Genomic DNA, 313 nt, shown 5'->3' on the forward strand with positions numbered 1-313 from the left:
GTCCTCCTGACCCACAACTAGGTCCTCCAGCCCCATAGCGAGGTCCTCCAGCCCCATAGCGAGGTCCTCCAGAGCAACAGTGAGGTCCTCCAGCCCCATAACGAGGTCCTCCAGCCCCACACCGAAGTCCTCCAGCCCCCCAACTCAGTCCTCCAGCCCCACAGCGAGGTCCTCCTGACCCACAGCGAGGTCCTCCTGACCCACAGCGAGGTCCTCCTGACCCACAACTCGGTCCTCCAGCCCCACAGCAAGGTCCTCCAGCCCCACACCGAAGTCCTCCATCCCCACAGCGAGGTCCTCCAGCCCCACAGCG

The 313-nt window shown here is 65.5% G+C and overlaps 1 protein-coding gene across 1 annotated transcript in view; it reads right to left on the reverse strand.

The window, feature by feature from the left end:
- The window catches only part of LOC121108223 (unconventional myosin-Vb-like), a 110,674-nt gene extending 110,575 nt beyond the window's left edge, over positions 1-99 (reverse strand). Inside the window, exon 1 of the mRNA XM_040655273.2 lies at positions 12-99. Coding sequence (XP_040511207.2) covers positions 12-99 — 88 coding nt within the window. The remainder of the gene's footprint in view (positions 1-11) is intronic.
- Positions 100-313: the final 214 nt, after the last annotated feature.

This window comes from Gallus gallus, chromosome W (genome assembly GCF_016699485.2).
Source record: "Gallus gallus isolate bGalGal1 chromosome W, bGalGal1.mat.broiler.GRCg7b, whole genome shotgun sequence".
NCBI lineage: Eukaryota > Metazoa > Chordata > Aves > Galliformes > Phasianidae > Gallus > Gallus gallus.